At 43.3% G+C, this 18,707-nt stretch overlaps 1 protein-coding gene across 1 annotated transcript in view; it reads left to right on the top strand.

Annotated features, from left to right (window-relative positions):
* The window catches only part of LOC138258628 (ribonuclease Oy-like), an 89,209-nt gene that overhangs the window by 26,150 nt on the left and 44,352 nt on the right, over positions 1–18,707 (top strand). Inside the window, exon 6 of the mRNA XM_069205966.1 lies at positions 4,728–4,792. Within this exon, the coding sequence (XP_069062067.1) occupies positions 4,728–4,792 (65 nt within the window). The remainder of the gene's footprint in view (positions 1–4,727; positions 4,793–18,707) is intronic.

Raw genomic sequence — 18,707 nt, 5'->3', positions numbered from 1 at the left:
GACACATTGTGTTGCAGGGGGACCGAGATGGCGGCATGCTCCCTGGCACTGGGCACGGAGCAGCGGAGGGCCGCATTGCAGAACTCCGACTTAATGGAGGGGTCCACCACTCCACACTTGCAGTTGACACTTTGTTGGCACAGTTTAGGGCGACAGATGCTTCTGGGTTGGAAGTATGGGGTGGGGGGCTGTTGTGGGGTCATGTGGGAATGTTTACTTACAGTTGTTTATGATGGGGTTAGTGTAACGCTTTTATGCCCTTGTTTAATTGGTCGCAGTGGGATGCTCTGGCAGGCACACTTTCCATAATACTACTGTTTCCCTGCACAAACCAGAGCAGACTAACCGGGTCCTCTCCTGGTATGTAAATGGGCTCCTCGACAAAATTAAATGATCTGCAGTGTTCTCCTTTATCCGTCGCTTTTCCCTGTCCATAGTTTTGCTCCAGGAGACTCACTTGCTGGGTACTAAGTGCCCTATGCTTATGAGAGGGGCCTACGACAGAGTTTACCACGCAGGATTCTCCAGGGGCTCGAGGGGTACGGCTATCTTGTTGCACCGCTCCCTACCCATGGTAGTGGCGGTCTCCCGGTCTGACCCACAGGGCCGATACGTGGCAGTCTCCGGACTGCTTGGGGGCATCCAGTCATCATACTCAGTATTTATGCCCCCTCGGGCGCACAGGAGCGGCTTCTTACAACACTTAGGGATGTGGTGGCGGGACTTCCCCCGGGTCTCACCGTATTGGGGGGAGACTTCAACTCTGTTCTTAATCCAGAGATAGACATTGCCGGGCCATCGTCTTCATGCCGAGTCTTTAGGGCGATCGGGCTGTGTAAATGGGTGGAGAGCCTTGGTCTCTGTGATGCGTGGCAGACTTGGCATCCCCACTTACGACAATACACTCATACGTCAGTGGCGCATCACACCCACACCAGGATAGATCTCTTCTTTGTGCCGGCCCTTGAAATTCTCTGAGTCTCAGATACTCCCTGAGGGGGTCTCAGACAATGCACCATTACTTCTACGACTGGATGATATTGACACGACCAGACGCCCGATATGGTGGCTTAATGCCTGGTACTTGCAGGATAGCGATTACAATCAGGCCCTTAGAGACCACCTCTCAGACTACTTTACCTTAAATCTTGGGTCTGTGTCGTCCCTGGGTACGATCTGGGCTGCTTCTAAGGTCACCCTTAGGGGACATGCTAGGCATCTCCTTCAGGTGCTGGAGCGCACACATACTCAAAAAGTGTTGGTGCTCGAGGCCAGAGCTGTGCATCTGGAGGGCCAGCTTACTGACTCCACGCCTACATCGGTTACGCAGCAATTAGCCCTAGTCAGAGAGGAGATTAGGCACACTACTCTCGAAACTGCGAAGCACATGTGGCGAGCCTCTGTAGCCCGTGTATACAGGTGGGGGGACGAAAACGGCAAGCACCTCCATTGGCTTGCGACTGGACCAATGACAAACAGAGTCATTCCAGAGGTCGTCCACAACTCGGGCGCCATTTCCCAGACGCCACACGAAATAGCCCAGAGCTTTGCCACTTACTACAGGAAGCTCTACGAAGAGCAGCCTAGGCCCCCGGTTGAAAGAGAGGCCCCCTTGTTGGAGGAGGTGTCCCTCCTAGTGATTTCAGTGGTGGAAAAACAGGACCTTGACGAGCCTATAGGCCTTCACTGAGTTTTACACCAAGCTTCGCGATATCCTCACCCCCCACTTGCTCACCATGTTCGAGGAGGCTGTGAGAACTGGGAACTTTCTCCCCGGTCTAGACCAAGCCACCATAGTGGTGATCCCGAAGACCAACCCCCCCGTGGCGCTGTGCGCGTATCGCCCCATCTCACTGCTCAACACTGAGCTCAAGATACTGTCCACGGTCCTTGCCACTAGATTGAAAAGGGTACTGCCCTCATTGATCCACCCAGACCAATGCGGCTTTATGCCTGCTAGGAGCACCAGGCATTGTATTAGGCGACTGCACGTGGCCCTGGCCAACCGGGCCCTTTTGACCTCCCCACTAGCACTCCTCCTCTTAGACTTTGAGAAGGCATTCCATACGGTGGACTGGTCCTACCTTTAGCGAGTGCTGTTGAAAGCCGGGCTCGGGCCACGATTCCGAGCACTGGTGGGACTCCTATACTCCAATCCAACAGCCCGAGTGCAGGTACACGGGGCAGTGTCATACTAATTTCCTATTCCCCGGGGGACACGCCAGGGATGTCCCCTGTCCCCGCTCCTGTTCACCCTGATGATGGAACTGCTTGCGAAGCAAATCAGGGAGGACCCCTTAGTTGATGGTTGGTCATGGCCTACTGGGAGGGAGGACCGCATTGCGTTATATGCGGACGACGTACTCTTGTTCCTAGCCAACCCGGCTAGTAGCGGTCCTAGAGTGATGCAACTGTTGGGCCTGTTTGCCGAGGCCTCTGGCTTAATAGTTAGTCCCAGTAAATCTCTACTGATTCCACTTTGCCCGGCCAGGGACTGCTACGATTGGCAGAGCACCATTCCTATCTGGCGCAACAGCTTCATGTACCTGGGCATACAAATGGCGTTGTTGCCCGAGCTGGCGTGGTCCCTTAACGTTGAACCACCAACCCGGAGAGTCAAGGAGGACCTCCAGAGATGGCAGTCTCTGCCCCTCAATGTCCTGGGCCGGATAGCGCTCTATAAAATGATGGTACTTCCCTGGTTCCTTTATTTGCTCCAGAACTATCCCTACCAAATCCCCAGGCAATTGTTCAGAGAAATGGAGACTGTTGCGCGGCAGTTCCTATGGCGCAACTCCCGCCCGACTGGCGTTTTGCTTTTGTCTGGGCAATGGGTGGTCTGGGGATGTCCAACCTTTACCTTTACTACCTTGCAATGCACCTGCTAGTAATCAACAACTTGTTGGTGGGGCTGGTCGGACCCTGCCTACCAACTTGAACTCTTGACATTAGGTTTCACTTGCACACACCGAATTCCACAAATATCTGCAACTCCGTCCCACACTACATGTACATGTTCAGACCGGAACGGTCCTCCCTGAGTTCAGTCCCGTTGAAGCCAAGACACAAATGGGGCACTTAGGTAAAGGGGGAGTGTCGCGCATATATTGTACTGTGATCACAAACACAACACAGACCCTTGACAAGCTCCGGGAGTGATGGGAACAATGGGTGGGTCCAATGGATGACGAGGACTGGATGTTGACCATGGCCTACGGTCTCCGGGTAGTGCAGACCTACTTTCTCCATGCGGCCTATCTTACCCATGCAAAACTACATAGAATGGGCCTCCAGTTCCAAGCTGGCTGTCCACGATGCGCATGCCCAGATGCAGACTTCTTCCATATGGTGTGGACCTCCCCACACATTGCATCCTACTGGTGGGCGATGGTGGCAGAGATCGCCAGAGTCCTGCGGGCAGAGGTGGAAGTTGCCCCGGTGCAAATCCTACTGGGAGTCCTTGAGGGGTGAGTTCCAGCAGAGCAGACCGGGCCTTTGTCGGAATGGCCTATTTAGTGGCCAAGAGAGACATTGCAGCGAACTGGAAAGCAGAGACTGCTCCCGCAGTAGCAAAGTGGCGCAAGGGAGTTGACTGGTGTGCTCAGCAAGAAAAACTTGTTTATAAGGCAAGGGGCTGTCCCACTAAGCATGATAGAGTGTGGGGGAAGTGGATGGAGACCTGGGGAGAGGGGGCTGCTGATATATAGTAATGTAAGCTTGTAATGTGCGTTGTCCCAAATTCTCAATGACAGCCTTGACCGTATGTCTTTGCTCTATTCTTTAGACTCGTGCAGTGCTCAGTTCGTGCCATGCCACTGCGACCTGTTGTGCTTCATGTTGTTATATAGACCTATAAAGATGTTTATAAAAAAAAAAAATGAAATATATGAAAATAAGAAAAATAGTAAGGCAAAGGTAATTTATGAACTATTAAATAGAATAATTTTTTAATGAATTTTCTTGGTCAGACTACATTGGATCAATTCCATCTAGGAATGCAGATAGGTTAAGCAGGAATGTTTATTATTGAATGATTTCTTATTCCGGTTTTTCCCATACATAAAATGGTATATTTGGGGGTATCCTTCTTGTTAGTAGCTGATTGATGTGCTCTGAGAAGTCTGCACTGGGAGGACATGTTGAGGATGGTTCTCCTTAAAGGTGAAAGAGAGTACATCTCCAGAACCAGTAGCGTAAAGGAGTCAGTTTAGCAGTAAAGGCCACCGTGGTGGCATTAGGGTGGTGAGCTGTGATTCATGGTACTGTTGGACATAGCTCAGCATGGTTACTGTGATGGAAAAACCTGGCAGAGTCTTTCTCAGATACCCCTAACATGTGTGAGCATGCACATTACATATCTATTTAGTTAAGACACTCTTGTGCCACCACAGTAAGATTTGGGAGAAATAGCTGGCACATTCTAGTCATGAATAACTCTGTAAAATATTAGATAAACTTGTCAGAAGCTCTGGTTGAAATGCAAGCTACCCAGTTAAAGGAACTATACAACCTTTATAATGAATAACACTTAAGGTGTAGCCATTCTCCATACTTTCCAGAAAATGAAGGGTAGAGGTTAGCACGGAAACAAACCAATGTTGCAATGTGGTGTGGTGGATGGTTTTTCAGTGATGTGGCAACAATGTTATCATCTCTGGAAGTTGGGCAGCATGGGTGATTCCACATGGTGCCAGTAATATCTCTTTCTGCATCTTCTCTTTTTCTAGGACCTCCCAACTCAACTTTCCCAGCATTGGCCAACTTTGATCAACAAGACCGAATTTTTCTTCTGGTAAAGCACTCCCTTAACTACTACAAAACATTACGCAGAACAGTTCTCTACTTGTATCTTCACTATGCTTAAACACAGTGCACAGGCACCATTTTGCAATCTTCCATCCAGTAGTTAAGAACACGCCAGAAACTTAAGCAGCAAACAAGTAATAGTTTAATTGAGAAAGGGGCATGGGAGGAATGGGAGAGATGGGGGTGGCAGAGGGATAAGAGATAAGAATTTGCAGATGGAAAACCTCTAGCACATGATTAAATGAAAATCATACATAAAATGCCACAAAAAGTGCCAGAAACCCTTCTCACTCCATTGTGGCTCAAGTTAAATCTATTCTGGCTAAGAACACAATAACCTTGGTCAATATCCCATTTGTGGATGTTCTGCCCCAAAGGTCTCTCCTATTTTGGGGAATCCACACCCATTTCATGGCGGACATTTGGGTGATTTTGCTCTTTGTCCCAAAACTGTCATTTTGGGTGGCTGTAATTTTGGGTGCTACGCACAATACTGCAAATAGGCCTGAAATACAAGAAAGGGCGGGGTACAATCAAACCAGAACTACAGCTACAGTCACCCTCTGGTCTTTCCCAAGAATTAGAGTAGACGCCTCACCCACTAATTGTGGCATGTTTCATCATCAGTGCCTATCCACACTCTCATAACAAGATACGACCAGGGTGAACTCAACCAAATGTCTTGGGAGTCCTTAGCTAAAGTACCAATACAGATCTAATATAAACGTTTATCATCAATCCTAGGAATCCTAGGAAAATAACCACCCGAGGACTATGTGAAGCACTGTGACCCCAGTGGGCTTTATACTTTTGTTGTGAGAACAACAGTTGTCTAGCTATAAAACCCTCACATGCTTATACTGACGGATAGTTGTTCCTTCTCAATCAATCACGTGAGGCCTTTACAGCTAGACAGTCAATACATATGTATTCTAAACGTTAATGGTCAGGATTGTTAAAGGCAAGTGTTGAATAAAGGAAATTCCTGTGGGTATACAGATATATATTTTTAACAGTTTGGTCTGGATTTATGCTTATATCCAGTTGGTACTTTATCTAAGAACAACCAAGACATTTGGTTGAGTCCTCCCTGGTGGTATCATCCTACCAGGGTGTGGATAGGCACTGATGATGAAGCATGCCACTATTAGAGGGTGAAGCATCTACTCCAATTCTTGGGAAAGATCAGAGGGTGATTGTAGCAGTACTGTTGGTTTGTGTATACCCCGCCCCTCATGTTTCTCAGGCCTAGTTGCTGTATTATGTGCATTAATATAATTTGGGAGAACACAACTAGGTATCTGTCTCTCACTCTTACTAAGTATGAATGTAATTTTGGGTGGTCTGGTGCATCGCCTAACTAAACATTATAGAGAGTGTCCCATCCTCATCTTTTATTTACCATCTTAGGAGAGTACACATCCTGTTACCATTATGCTTTTGTCTGTGAGTCCATGCCCTTTGCACTGAGACACACCCCTTGGCAAGTGTTGTTGAGTACAACTATGTAGTTTTGAGTAACAATCCATAAATCCCTACTCCTGCCAAGATTCACAGGAACGCCCACCCATATTCCAACACTTCACACCACAATTTAGGAGTGCTGCGGCTGTACTGGATATTTAGCTTCCAAAGGACACTTCTAAGAAAATTACACCTAAGTAACTTTATGAAACTCCCTTTGTAGTACTAGGTTACAAGCATCCCACTACAGGTAGCTAGTGAGTATATACAATTCTAATTTATATGTTGCACAGTATATGTACACAATGTGTAGCATCCGTTCTAGCACTAACCGATTACTTACACTGGTGTGTGACAGCTTCCAGCATCCACCACAAGACTAGGAAGACATTTTAGCTCTACATTTTATGCCTTTGTAACAGCAAGGAGTTGACTGAGCTCCTTGAAATACATTTGTATATCGTTCATGTGTAGTGGTGGACTCCATCTTCACCTCTTTAGAAGTGATGGTAATTAGATGGAAGAATTGCCATGCTTCATAACCAGAACTGTTAGCAAAGGGACAATATGTCCTTGGTGATAGACATTTAGCTGAGTGTCAATGATTTGTGCACATATAGTTCACCATATTTACATAGTTTCAAGCATCCTACATGGTGGCAGTTACATATAATGCTCAGCCATAAATTCATACTGCACAAAACCCTAACTTCGTAGCCCATTATCATTACAAGGTGTGAAACATATACTTAATTCTCTCACTAATGCACGTCCTACAGAGTCAAGCATTGTTATCTTTCACAAATGCCAAATAACAGATCTGTAGTTTATCAAGGGTTTCTTTCTTTAATTTGTGCATCACAAATTGTTGTCATTTCATCTCAATAGGTTTCAAAGAAAAACATTTCACCTAACCATGTTTGTTAGCAAAGTCAGAGGGTCTGATTTAGAAGTTGGTGGTCACACCGCTAAGCTACGTGGGATGTGGCCCCGAAAAGACCGTCACATTGGCAGTCTTCCACCTTCCGAATTTATATGTATTGCGGCTGATCCGCAGACCGCCACAACAAAGTGCTCTCCCTAGCCTTCAGGCAAGTGGGTTCCTGCCAGCCATATTTAGATGTTACAGCTGGACAGAGGTGTACTGGTGGTAGTTTGCTGATGGAGGGAGGACATTGCTGTGCCCAATGGACATCGGGGAATGCCAGTGGCCATGGAAAAGAGGAAAATCTCACACTCTACCCTTCACGTGTCCCCTTGCATCACACACAACAGAACACACCACATACACACCATTATCCTTTGCTACTACACCACAACACAACACCTACATGCCGCAAACACACATACACATACATCCATTACACAACATACACAGTAGTGACACTGCACCCACGCACAACACAACCACAACAAGCCACACACTCATCTACACAAGCACACGCACACACAAGCACAACTACACACATCACGACAGTGACTGCAACACAACAACATGCACCTGAGTTCTGCATGCAGCAACACAACACAACATACACAACAATATGTATGCAATATGCACTTGGCACACATACTGATACAACCACATCACCCACTACACCTCCCTTAACCTCACCCAGCCAATCGCATCACACACACATCTACACGCACTGACTCACACACACACAACTCAAGCACAACATGACAGGTACATATCCCCTTGCAATGTGCACACATTGGCACAGTTGACAAGTGTGAATGTGCCGTCACTGTGGTGCCAGCATTCATTTGTCAATGAATACTGAGATCATAATGACAGTGTGTATATGTTAGATATGTGTTGTTTACCAGTGTGTCCCCACCCATGTCTGGTCCACTGGTGTTTCCACGTCATATGCATGTCACAGTAATTTAGAGAAATTACTGTGACATGTTTGCAGTGGTCCCATGCCGACGGATACAGCCAATTTGGGCTGCCTACTTTTGTGTCCAGTAATGGTGGGGATCGTGCTTTCTCTGGGGTCCCGTGGGAGCAGCGACGGAGGGTCCTATCCATTTGTATCCAGCCAGAAATGGAAGTTGAATCAGGAGAAAAGATGAGTTTTTATCCCCTTTCCACACCAAATTGCCAAATAAGAAATGGCGGTCGGACCACGGCCGGACCGCCACTTTTTGCTTGGCGGTATGGCACATCCAAATCTGCTCAGCGATAAGTGTGGCTGAAGTTCCGCAGTTAGCCACTCTTTCCTATGGCCGTCGTGGCGGATGGGATTCCTTGGCGGAGTCAGCAGGAATCAGGCGGGTTAAAGTGTATGAGACTGCCAACATCTAAATACGGCAGGTGGACCGTCATGGTGGCAGAGGGGTTTCCAGTTGGAAAACCAACAGCAGTTCCTGCCAGCATAAAAATCAGGCCCATAGTTTGCTACACAATTTACTGTTTTTAATATTTCATTAAAAACAACTTGGTTGCCAATATTTCCACTGAAATCTGATATTCATTTGTAATGATGGTGCCCCCTTCATTTGAAAATGTTTTTATACATATTTATGAATTCCTTTTTTCACAGATACCTGGAAATGTAATTATAGCTGTTAGACTTTTTGCCTTACGCAGGGTCATCCCTAGTCTTTTTGCCTCCTTCCTCCTGGTTTTTCTGACCCCTCGCCGTTGGCTCTAGGACTCTGAGCACTTTATCACTGCTGACCAGTGCTAAAGTGCAGGTGCTCTCCCATCTAAAGTTGGTATGATTGGCTTATACCTAATTGGCATATTTAATTTATCTATAAGTCCCTTGTACAGTGGTATCTCTATACCCAGGCCCTGTAAATTAAATACTACTAGTGGGCCTGCAGCGCTGCTTGCGCCACCCACTGAAGTAGACTTTCAAACCTGTCTCAGGCCTGCTAGCGCAGGGCCTGTGTGCGCAATTTTCTGCCACAGGGACCTGGCATCTAAATTTACTTGCCAGGCCCAGAACTCCCCTTGTACTACATGTAAGTCACCCCTAAGGAACGCCGTAGCTAGCCCTATGGGCAGGGTGCCATGTATGTAGAAAGGCAGGACATGTGCCATATTGCATGGCCTGTCCTAGTAGTGACAAACAGCCTAACTTGGTGTCTCACTCCTGTGAGTGCTGCCTTCTCATAGGATTGCATTAGAATTGCCCTGCCTTATGTGTAAGGGATATTGTCTGATTTATGAGGGGTAGCATAGGCGTGTTTGGTATGGTTGTGATAGTGATAATAAATGCTGCTTACTTGTGTGGGTGTATTTTTTATTACTATCACAGAAATGCCACTTCTAGAAAGTGCACATTTATCTGTGCTTATGACTCTGGTTTTTTTCAGCTTGACTCCAATCCACGTCTGGGCAGAGTGACAGTTGGGGCTTTGTGCATACTTTTCAGACAGCCTGTCCACAGGGAGGGTGGAGGTGTCACAGAGGTGCATCTGCATACTGAATAGTCTTCCTGGGCTGAGAGAAGGGAGAGGCAGGGCACACCTGCACTTGTAAAGACTGTGCCCTGGCCTCACACAATAGGGTCGTTAACCCCCCACTGATGTTTGGAGCCTGTGCTGAAAGGAGAGAGGGGGCACTCCCAGAACCAGTTGTAACTGGCTGGAACCTCCTCTCCCTACCATTGTAAAACACTGTAAGAACTGACTATAAGTACAGGGGAATTTTTCCCACAATTTGGAGACTCTTGGAATCATCTTGGAACTGGACACCAAAGGCTGAAAGGACTCACCAGGAACCTCAATGGACTGCTGCTGCTGTGCTGACCTGTGACCTGCCTGGTCACTCTGAAGGACTTGCCACTTGCTGCCTTTCCCTTGTGCTGGCCTGTAGCTGGGCCCTCCACCTGAGGACCTTGTCTTAAGATTCTGCTCCCCAGGGGCAGGGTGCTGTGACCCCTGACCCCTGCATCCATTTCTTCACGAGGGGTGCTTCTCCGTGGTTTGCAGCGCACTTATGGAGCCGTGGGAGCTCGTAGGCTCCTGGCTGCATTGTGCCCCTTTAAATAAGATCACCCCAGCGGCCTGGGAAGCTGGAAGAACACTCGTGCACTGCATCGGGTGCAGGCGAGTGTCTGTTCGGGCCCCAGGAGGGGTCCGATCTTCTTGTGGCTTCACGGCAGGACCAGGGGAAGGCACGGGGAGTGCCCCCTTCCCCCTGGCCTCTGCGTTAGGAGCAGGACGCTCCTTTTCTGCTGTTAGGTAAAACGGGGATCCCAGAGATCGCGGATCCCGGGAGGGGCCTGTCATTAAACCCGAGGGGGTGCGTGGTGCCCCCCTCCTGCCCTAAGTTGTTTTGGCTGGCTTTGGCCCCCCTCGTGAGGGCCGGTTGAGGCCCTGGGGGGCCCCCAGTAATAACGGTCCCCGGAGGGGCCTGTCTATAAAAGAGAGGAGGTGCATGTCGCCCTCCTCTGACCCCAGAGTATAAGGGAGGCCCCTGTTTTGCGCATAGGAGCGCCGGGGGCCCCATTGTTTGCCTTCTAGGCACTGGAGGTGCCTTCATCCAACCAGGTACTGTTTAAAGGACCAATATAGTTGCAATCCAAAGTTCTTTCCACAGACTTTTGTTTGATTCATATATTACCTACCTGCATTTGATGTTTTTACATATGTGTATGCAAATGTTCCTTTTATGGACATGCTTGCTAATATGTTTTTCTAACTTGCCATATGTTTTCTAATGTTCCTACTATGGGCATTTTATGATATTCTTATGACAAGTGCTGTGATGTAATAACGTGTTTTCCTGACTACTGCTTATGTTGCAGAATACTGAGTAACCTGTGTGTTATGTGTGACTACTGCTTATGTTGCAGAGTAACTAATGTGTAACGTTCTGACAACTGCTAAGGTAGCAGGATAGTACTGATATGTGATGTTTGGTCTGATAATTGCGTTGTGTACAATACAGTATATTTTCATATAATCTGGTGTTGTGTTTCCTTTGTGGTGGGGATATTGCGTCACGTGTGTTGTGTGTGTTGTGCAAACGCTTTACACATTGCCTCTGGGTTAAGCCTGACTGCTCGTGCCAAGCTACCAAGGGGGTGAGCAGGGGTTATCTTGGACGTGTAACTCCCTTGCACTGACTAGAGTGGGTAAGTTCTGCCTGGCTGAGGTGCATACCCTAGCCAACCAGAAACCCCATTTCTAACAATAGCCATATCTCTAAACGTTAACCTAGGCTCTGCTCTTAGTTTAAATCCTCTCCCTAACCTAATCCTTGATTAACCCAAACCTATTACTAGTGCTAACTCCTAACTTAGCACTAACCTAGTGCTACCCTTCTTTTAAGTACTTACCAAAGCCCTATTCCAAAGCTTGACCTTAGCCCTTAAAAGGTTCCCTAAACCTAAGGTATCCCTAGCCTTGGCTCTAAGTTATTCTTTAGGCATAACCTTATTCTAACTTTAAACTGGTCCTGACCCACTACCTAATCTTGATCTTCAACCTACCCATGGTACTAACTGTTACTCGAACGCAAGCTTAAACTTTAGTCTAACTCTGGCCCTAACTCAGACATTTAAGCTTACCCCAACACTAACCGACTCTGACCCAAGAGCTAAATTGATTCTTACCATAAAATCGATGTAGACCCACATTCTAACTTTATGCCAAATCTAAACCTGACCATATTCGAACCCTAACCTCAACCATTAGGCTAAGACTATTCTTGACCCTCCTTTTACTCTAAGTTTAAACCTCAACATAAACCAGTTCCAAAATCTAATTTTGACCCTATACCCTGCCCTCTATAGTTTCAGTGAAAATAATTTCTCTGATTTGTACTTCTTTTATTTAGTTTTATATATAAGTGTTTTCAAATAATTTTTTTACATGAAATGGTTCTCTTTGAAATTTGACTGAGCTCAAATGACAGGATAACAAACACTTTTTAAATATCACAACCACAAAAACCCTCATAGCTCACATGTTTGGTTTTGTTAAAGCATGATATTCAAAAGCCTTCTTTAATCTAACATTCTCAGATTAACACCGCCTATTGATTAATTAGTTATCCATAGAATCCATAAATATAACTGCAGATCTGCAGCCTTTCACAAAGGCTGGGGGCTTTTGGTTTTAGAGCCACCTATCACATAGAACTATTGCCCCTAGATCCTTATGTACCATCTCTTGCAAAGTATCTCCGACTTATCAACAACCTTTTGAAATTCCACAGCTTCCCATGCTCAAGCTATGAGCTCCACCTACACATTACGTAATCATACTACCTAACACTACATTATTTGTAGGAAGCCCCTGAAAGGACAGCTCCGACCCTCGAAACACTGTGACAAACAAACCACGGGACAAAACATCAACAGAAACACACGCACACGTTCAATAGTATTCACCAGTTGCCATGCTCTGAGACTTACAAGCGCCCACCACACTGTATTTCCCATTTGCATGTTCAGAATTGGATGTACAGATGCCTGTGTTATCGTTGAGGTATTAACGTTTCAGTATGTCTAAATACGAGCTGGGTGGCCCAAATGAGGTTTGTCTGAACATGTATGCATCTAATGCTGAAGAAAAGTGGAATTTGTAGAGTGTAGGAAGTTGGTCATTTGTAATGTGCCATCACTTCAAATATTTCCATTACCTCAACTGATAGGTGCCCGACACTTCCAGCAGATGGTTATGTGAAGTTATGGGATGCTTGAGGGCGATGCTGTTGGAAGCTGTAATCGTCTTTTCCTTAAGATAATCAGTTCATGGCAATAAATTAATTAAAAAATGGCTTGCCATCAGTGTTAAATGGACAAGGAATGTATGTGTTATATAGTCATGGATTGCCAAAGGTTGCAAGATGTTAGAAAACAACATCTCACTCTTCTAATTGTTTGTTTGTGAATTCCAAAAGGATGTGAGTGGCAAGTGGACTGGATGAGTCTATCGCATTTGCAAGAAAAGGTAATTGTATGAAAGTGATTCTTTGTGCTGATTACAAGTGGCCCATATTGGATGCGAAAAATATCATAGCCTTAATGCATTTAGTTTCTGATATTTTAAGTGCTTTGGTCTAGTGCTTGTGCTGATAAGGCCACACTCCCTTCCCAACGTGGCTAGTGAGCTGCCTGACTGGCCACTGACTGGTGTGGTTCTCTGCTGCAGTTGCACCATACGTTGCTCTCCATGACGGCAAAGCCTGGAATAACCTAGGAACAATGTGCTTGATTGCTGTAGACTCTAGGCTAGTTGAGTGCTGTGGGGTGCAACGTCCTCTTCTCAAGAAGTGTCTGGAGCCCAGCAGTGGTGATAACAGACCGAGTGTGGATGTATGGGTAACTGGGAATGCAGTACACCACCACTAGCCTCTTCTCATGGCTTTCTTCATGGTACGTTTGGGCAGTTTTCCAGATTACGAACCAGTAACTGTAGCTTTTGTTTAAGAATCTAGAAACACATGGGAAGCCTCAGGAGTCTAATATCAATAAAGCAAATCAAAATAACAAAGACCTTCCACAGCTACAAGCCAAGCTGTTCACCACAATCAAACATCATAAAACCTGATAAATAATCTATTAGGCATATCTGGAGTGCTTAAACAAGAACAAATGCTGTCTATGGATGCTCAATTATCAGAGACTATATCAGGGAATCAAGGTGACACAATTGTTTTACTCCTACAGAACATCCTCTACGAAATTGATATTATTAAAAGTAATGAAAACAAAATGGCTGTGTCTTTGTGCACACAGATGCATCTCTTGTAATCCAAGATAGAAAAGCTAGGATCTCATACCCAAGAATTAAAAAAAAAAGTATTGGATATCGAGGATTTTCATGGCAGCTTTCAAAATAAATGTGCAATATTTCCAAAAAGATTTAACAGCCCTTAAATGAAAACATGAAGAACACAAAAATCAAATGAGGAGAAGAAAGTTAAGGTTTGAATAAATTCCCCAAAAAGTGGACAAAGCTCCTCAGTTAAATAAATGAGGACTTGAGAAAGACTTAAATATTGGCACCAAAAAAGATTTTTCAATCCACGGAGCACGTACAGTATCTTTCACAATGGGCATGAAGAATATGTGTCCTATAACAATTCTTGTTCATTTCAGCAATTACGTATGAAGAAAAAAATTCTCTCCTCAGCATTATGATGTACATCTTTAAAAGTTGGCAACATTAGCTGACATGGTTCCTGCTCAACAACTTCTCAAAGATCTACGGCAAAAAACTTTGATTATAATGTTCAATCAATCAATCTTAAACTTTTCAGAATGAAATGGTAGGTGGTATAAGACGGAAGACAGCTCGGGCGGAAGGGAGATTGGGTGGGGAGGATTCAACTCTGGAATGTCTTGGTGATGGAAAAGCAGGGGTGTTTGCTAGGGGAACACACTGGTGGAACCACAGTTGAAATAATGAAAACAATGGTTTCTTGAGCTTCAATTAGTTTTTGTTTTAGTATGATTGATACGACAGGTATAGTTCATGGAAATGCGATAAAACAAAGAACGTCATCAGACTGTTGAGTTACATATCATTTTGGTAAATGTGAATGGCCTTGGAAACAGAAAAAACAGAAAGCCATATTATCGTGCCTGGCCTGCTACAATCCAGCAATTATTTGAATATAAGTGTCTCATTTTAAGAAACGAACAGACAAGAGACATACTTAATCACCATTTCACCAAGCATCCCTATCACCTGCCACCACAGCACACAGGGGTGTGGCAGTTTTAACAACTAATACATTTACAGGATCAATTAAAAAAAAGTAGGTCAAGATCAAGCAGTTGGATAAAACACCAGTATCAACAGAAGCAAATCAGTAGTCTTTTGCAATCACTTCTTACAGTATCCTGCTAGATGGTGATCCTAAATATATACATATGATCCAAATAAGTCACTGACCTCATTTCCCAATTTAATCATAGTGCAAGGGGATTTTAATATTTTTAATTCTACATCTCCTGATTAATCGACATCAAACTTCACTTAGAGAAGTGCTAGTGCCTTGGATACACTGAAGCAGGAACTGGAGTCTGAAGGCCCTAAGAAAGTTGAAAACACTTCTACTTAGCAAGTTGTTTTTCCTAACGTCTTCAAAAAGCTATTTGTGTGGATTATTTTTTAATATCAAATACACCACAAAACCTTTAGGAATTACATTTTTCAGATATTTAAAAATACCCCCAAAAGTATCATTCAACAAGGATTTATTTGTTGATTCCGATTTTCTCATACCTTTTACAGATAAGAGGACTTTTGTTTTAAAAGAAAATGTAGTCTCAGCTTCAGATAAGCTAGTTTGGGAAGCATTCAAGGCAGACCTTGTGGGGAAGTAATTGCCTAGCAAGCAAAATTAAATATAATCAAAATGTATCAATTACAACAGTTTCATAATTTGCTTTATTTAACTGGAATGAAACCTCAAAGCTTAATAACATATTTATCAGCAGTGGGAAGCTGCAAAACACAAACTCAAATTATAGTTTATGCAATAAGAACTGCTCTCAGATTAAATGGAAAAAACTATATGAAGATAGAGAACATGCAGGGAAAATATTTGTTTGGTAGTTCAAAACTGAAAACATTAAAAATATAACATCTACTATAGGAGATCCGGCCATGAGTTGTGCTACTACCAGTACTAAAAAGACAGGTCAGAGTTTTCACAATCACTTTAAAAAAATACAAGCCAAGGGGATGCGTCAGTGGAAGATCTAACTGGGTTTTTGAATAAATTAGAAATTATATTTATTTTCTCAGCTGAAGCACATAAACTAATCTCTCACTTTCAGAAAGGTGAAATTGTTCAGGCAGTGAATAGCTTAACGTAAAGTAAGGCAGCTGGTGAAGATGAATATCTCCAGAATGATTTGAGCAATTTTTTAAAAGAATTCAGTGGGCCAATTACAAAGTTATTTAATACAGAAAAGCAGCAGTATGCCATCATCTTTCAGTAAAGGCAATTTGCCCTGCCTTTAAAAAAAAAAGATAATAATTCAGCAAATACAAACACATATTGCCCTATCAGTCCTGTAAATGGAGATTCTAAAATAGTTACAAGATTATTAGCATCTCAAATAGTTATGTTATTCCCAAAATTGATTCACAAATTTGAAAACTGTTGTAACACTGCTCGCCAGCTCTACTTCAATACATTTTTCTTACTAGAGGCCATAGTTGACTCTCTTCCAATAAAATACCAACTGTTTATCTTTTTTAAATGCTGAGAAGGCTGGAAATGTGTATTTCCATTACTTTAATATGGGTACCATCCCCAGCTCACAAGGGCAGTCACCTCATATTTTTACACAAAGGCGTGTTTCGATATAAATGGCACACCAGTTTAGGATATCAAAATTTCACATGGGACTGGACAGGGGTGCTCTATGTTTCCTATTTTCATTTGTTGTTTTTATAGAATCCCTGGCAATTTCATTAAGTTCTTATGATTCTATAAGGGCTCATCTCCATGGTGCTCCCACGATTAAACTTTACGCTAACAGCATGATATTATTTCTTCATCCAGCTAAACCAAAAATAGATACTTATTACTTCAACATAGTACTTCTTTTACAACCTTAGGGGGTACAAGGTTAACATGGCTAAAATTAAAGCTTACTCTTCAGTGTTACTCCCCAGTCCCTGCCACATTTTTAATACAAAATTGTAATACAAATCCTAAAAGATATCTGGGGGCCCGGGTTTTTCGAAAATTATGATGATCTCTACAGCTTACATTATCTTCCAGTACTAAATAAGACTAGATTATTATCGGACAAATTAAACCGACTTCCATCATCTGTGGAGCCTCTCTTGTTAAAATGATCATCGAGCCCCATGCGGTATTTCTCTCTTCTTTACTTACCTATATGCCCCACAAGATTGTTTTAATAACACAGAGGCATTACCCCACCATTTCTTTAGGAGGGGAGTGACCTAGAATATGACTAAAAGTGCTAACGCTCCCTAGGGAAGAATGAACCTACCTACTTTTCACAATTAGTATATAGCTGCATATCTATTATTGTATTCATGGTTGCATAACCAATCAAACACTATAATTCTTCAGAATTACTTTATAGGATGGTGTCAATTTTCTTACTGCTAACTACATAATGTATGAACCAACTGTGCACTACTGCAGATTGAAGGTTCCAAAATAATTGCGGTCAATATTTTTAGGTAACATTCTTGTCAGTTTTGCATTAATCAGTTGGCCCAATGTAAAGAATGTGCTAAATCTATCCATAGTTGGTGATAAGGGAATGAAAAAAAGAAATGGCCCGGGAAGTACCTTAGAAATTCGAAATGACACATGTGATTATAAGTTCACTCTGGGGATCTAATTCAGTGAAGATGCAATTTTGCACATGGTGGCTGATTTACCATATACCTGCCTACCTCCACAAATGGAGATCAGAGATTTGATCAGTGCTACAGATGCCGTACCCGTGGTACCTGGTTACACATGATTTCGACTTGCTATTAAGTACAAGGATTTCGGATTTTATTCAGCTATAGCTAATTGTTTAGGTATAAATAGAATTCCAGATCCTATTTATATACTATTTGGCTGCTCGACTCATCTGGGTATTACACCTGAAGGGGATCGTCATTGGTGGTTTCTAGCAATAGGAAATTCAGAAAAGTTTATTCTCTTTAAATAATGTATGTGAGACAGACTGGTGTGTTAAATAGGTTTAACATTTCATTTTTTACTCTTTGAGATTTGATTTGATATTTCTCAAGTTGTTCATCTCAGACCTCCTACTCATGAAATCGAAAATGTGAAGTATGATTTTTTTTTTGTGCTGATATTTATTTTATTGGTTATGAATATTCTTTCTATTTTTCGACATATATTGTATATTAACAAGAACCTTACAAAAATAAACATACATAAAAAATCAGAACCTTTAAAATGCAACTTCGAGGTGTTTGGCATTTATCAAACACGGTATTTCTGCCTTTTCAGACTTTTTGGGGAATAACGTGCAAATTCTAGTGCTTATTACATCAAAATCCACATGGCTCTGTAAATTCCAGGTCTTTTCTCCTGGTAAATACTAGCACATTTGACCTGCAAAAATTTAACAAAGAGTGCGTTGTTTATTACAGCCAGTAATTACTGGATGTGATATTATCACAACACTTAAAATTGTGAAGAGTGCAATTTAATGGCCCACTTGTCACCAGACCCAATTTATAAATCATGTTATAATATGCAATAGGAACTTACGGTCAAACAGCAAGGAACACCTTACGGATTCACTGGATACATTTTATTGGGAATGGGTTGGTGTGTTTTATCTTTTGGGATGCCTTTATACACAAGATGTAAATAAGATACGTTTATGTGATTATGTACATGCATACACAAAATTTCTTTTTGTATTGTTGTTGGATTGTTAAATAATTTTGTGGACTGGAATAAGAAATGCAATAAAAACACATTGATTTCCATATGAACA

The sequence above is a fragment of the Pleurodeles waltl genome, chromosome 9 (assembly GCF_031143425.1).
Source record: "Pleurodeles waltl isolate 20211129_DDA chromosome 9, aPleWal1.hap1.20221129, whole genome shotgun sequence".
Classification (NCBI taxonomy): Eukaryota; Metazoa; Chordata; class Amphibia; order Caudata; family Salamandridae; genus Pleurodeles; species Pleurodeles waltl.
This window is presented reverse-complemented; position numbering and strand designations above follow the sequence as displayed.